At 42.5% G+C, this 2773-nt stretch overlaps 1 protein-coding gene and 1 pseudogene across 1 annotated transcript in view; both read right to left on the minus strand.

Moving 5' to 3' along the window:
- Positions 1-51, minus strand: part of LOC118331315 — a 1694-nt pseudogene extending 1643 nt beyond the window's left edge.
- The window catches only part of LOC118331514 (neuronal acetylcholine receptor subunit alpha-9-like), a gene marked incomplete at its 5' end in the record, with an annotated part of 9667 nt that extends 7148 nt beyond the window's left edge, over positions 1-2519 (minus strand). The window contains 4 exon segments of the mRNA XM_035666498.1: positions 1419-1704; positions 1794-2040; positions 2141-2295; positions 2374-2519. Of these exon segments, the coding sequence (XP_035522391.1) occupies positions 1419-1704; positions 1794-2040; positions 2141-2295; positions 2374-2519 (834 nt within the window).
- Positions 2520-2773: the final 254 nt, after the last annotated feature.

The raw sequence follows: 2773 nt of genomic DNA on the forward strand, positions 1-2773 counted from the left end.
GATGGAGCACAGAAACTGATCTTCAGTCAGCAGACAGCTGGCAGCAGACATATCTATGCACTGAGAAGTGTCAAAATGCAAAATTGTATTATTGGTTTAACAATATCAAACTGTAAGTACAGTAGAACAAGGTATGACAATGCATTATGCAATAACTAAACAAAGTTTAATGTATTTTAAATTCATCATGTAATATTGTATTATTATTATTATTATTATTATTATTATTCCCCATCGTTGTGGCTATTGTCGTCGTCATCATCATCCTCATTATTAGTTATTTCTACTAGTATTGTTATTGCTGTGCACCTTTGTCTCTGTCTCTTTCTTCTCTTTACAACCCATCCCCTTACCCCTCTCTCTCTCTCTCTCTGTCTCTCTGTCTCTCTAACCCCGTTATTCTCCTTGAATAGAGTAATGTTACTTGAACTATTGTAAGTATCACCGGTTCTACTCACCAGTGTTTGGAAGAAACGCTGCTGAGTTGTTTAGAGGTCCTGATGAAGTGTATTCTTTTATCAGAGAAAACTGATCCTCATCTCACCTCATCTGATACTCTCTGTCGCTCTGACAAACATTTACCGTCATCTGTGAAATAAGTTGTTGAACCTTCCTTGTCTTTCCAGTATTGCTTGGCTTGCTGTCGCTCTTAGGATGATGTTTTGCAGCATTTCTGGTTTCGGCAGTGACAAACCTTTGGCACAAAATGAATCTAGCGCATGGTGTGTATGTGCACTGGGGTTACTGGAGACTTCTTTCTTTCTTTCTTTCTTTCTTTCTTTCTTAAGTCTTTTTATTTTAATCTATTACTGCCCACACAATTGCAAAACAAGTCAGTCCAAGATATACAAGAAGGTCTATGTTTAAATCAATAGCTAACAACAATCTAAAGCCCAGAACAATCCTATCATCAGTTGAATGTAACTATCATATTAAATGCCAAATGGTTCCAAAGGTTCTAAAGTGAAAAAAGTAGAGGAAAGTTTGGAATGTGTTTGCAAAACAACCATTGGACATTGAGTTTTGCTATTTCAAAATAACATTTCTACCTTGGGTCTAATATTAACCTTAGAGTCAGAACATGCTGAGCAGACAGAAGCTGTTGTACTTGTTTGACAAGATGCAGGACAGCATTCCTATGATGTAATCACATGAACTGCCAACAATTTTTTTATGGCTTTGCCTATCAGTGCCTTGGAAACACTGCCTGTTGCCTGCATTTGTTGACAGTGTCATAACTAAATGCTTTTCAGGAATCTGGAAGTTGGGAAACTGTCATTACGACGGTGAAGTGGACACAACAATGACGCCTTCACGTTTCAGTTCCTAAAGAACTTAGTCAAGCTATTTAAACCAGTGTTATTCCTAATCTTCCTAACAAATTAACAACAAAATTAGAGATTCTTCAGCCTTCTCACCTATCAGTGGGACGCTCTCGGAGGGCGGCATGCTCTCAGCCACCAGCAACTGAAACACAGTGAGGGCCAGCAGCACCGTGACACCCAGTGAAACCTTTTCACCCGAGTCAGCCGGCAGATAGAAGCCCAGGGGAGACAGAAAGGAGATCATCATGCAGGGAATGAGGAGGTTGAAAATGTAGAAGGAGGCGCGTCTCTTTAGGTGGAGTGTGAAGGTGATGTCTGGATACGGATCTGAACAGCAACCATACAGGATGACATTCTTCTTGGCTGGCATGCCCAGAACCTGGTTAGGAAAAATGATACAGTTTTATCAAGGAATTAGATGCAGGACTAAGGCCTTGTTCTGAACTCATAAACAAGGTAACCACTCACCTCCCACTCCACATTGGGGACAAAGTCAGCCAGGTCAGCGCTGTCCAACGCATTAATCAAGTCCATCTGGTTGCCGTTGTGAGTCCAGGAGCCAAAGGTTAGATGACACTCCTGCACATCAAAGGGGAAAAAGGCCACGTCCACGGAGCAGGAGCTTTTGGTGATGGCTGGCTGGTCCCACATGACCTGACCATCGTTACGAAGAACCACATTGGTCTCCATTGAGCTGGAGAACTCATCATCTGCACTGTGGTTAAAAAAGTGGAGGTAGTTGTGTGAAGGCAGGGGGAGGGAACAGAGGATTGGAGTTGGGGAGATGGGATTTGACAGCAGGGGGCCACACCTACCTGTTATAAAGGACAATATCAGGTCTCCATACGTAGCTGCTGGGTATGCGGATGGTGTCAAGGCCGTCATAGTCCTCCTTCTTCCAGCTGAGGTAGTAGTCCATCCATACTTGCCGCACCCATAGGTAGGTAGTCAGGATCTGGTTCCGCTCATCCTGGTGAGAGGACACAAACACATCAACCCGGGCATGAATACACTCAACATGAACATCCAGATCAGCATTCAGGATTACCATATCGATGATCTGGGAGAGAGTGATCTGCAGTGTGACGTTGATGATGTGGTCAGTGTCCTCCACTGGCCGCAGAGCGTTGGTGTAGTTGGTGAACAAATCAGTCATCAGCTTCTGAGCATAGCGACCATGAGCAGCCAAACAAACTGGGAAATAGAAACAAAGACAGACATCTTTATTAAACCCCAGGTAGTTATTTAAATTAACAACCAATCAGAGCAGATATGTCCAGTCAGGGAATAACCAGTTCGATTTTAATCACACATTGACCTTCCCTTGAGCACCACCCTCATAACAAAGTTGACATTTTTATCACGACTGGTGAGACTCTTACATTAGATAAATAATTAATATATTTGATCTGTTCAGTATCATATTGTGGCTGTAATGCAGCCTCTAG

This window comes from Morone saxatilis, unplaced genomic scaffold (assembly GCF_004916995.1).
Source record: "Morone saxatilis isolate NCDOM2014 unplaced genomic scaffold, NCSU_SB_2.0 Contig20, whole genome shotgun sequence".
In the NCBI taxonomy this organism is placed as follows: Eukaryota; Metazoa; Chordata; class Actinopteri; family Moronidae; genus Morone; species Morone saxatilis.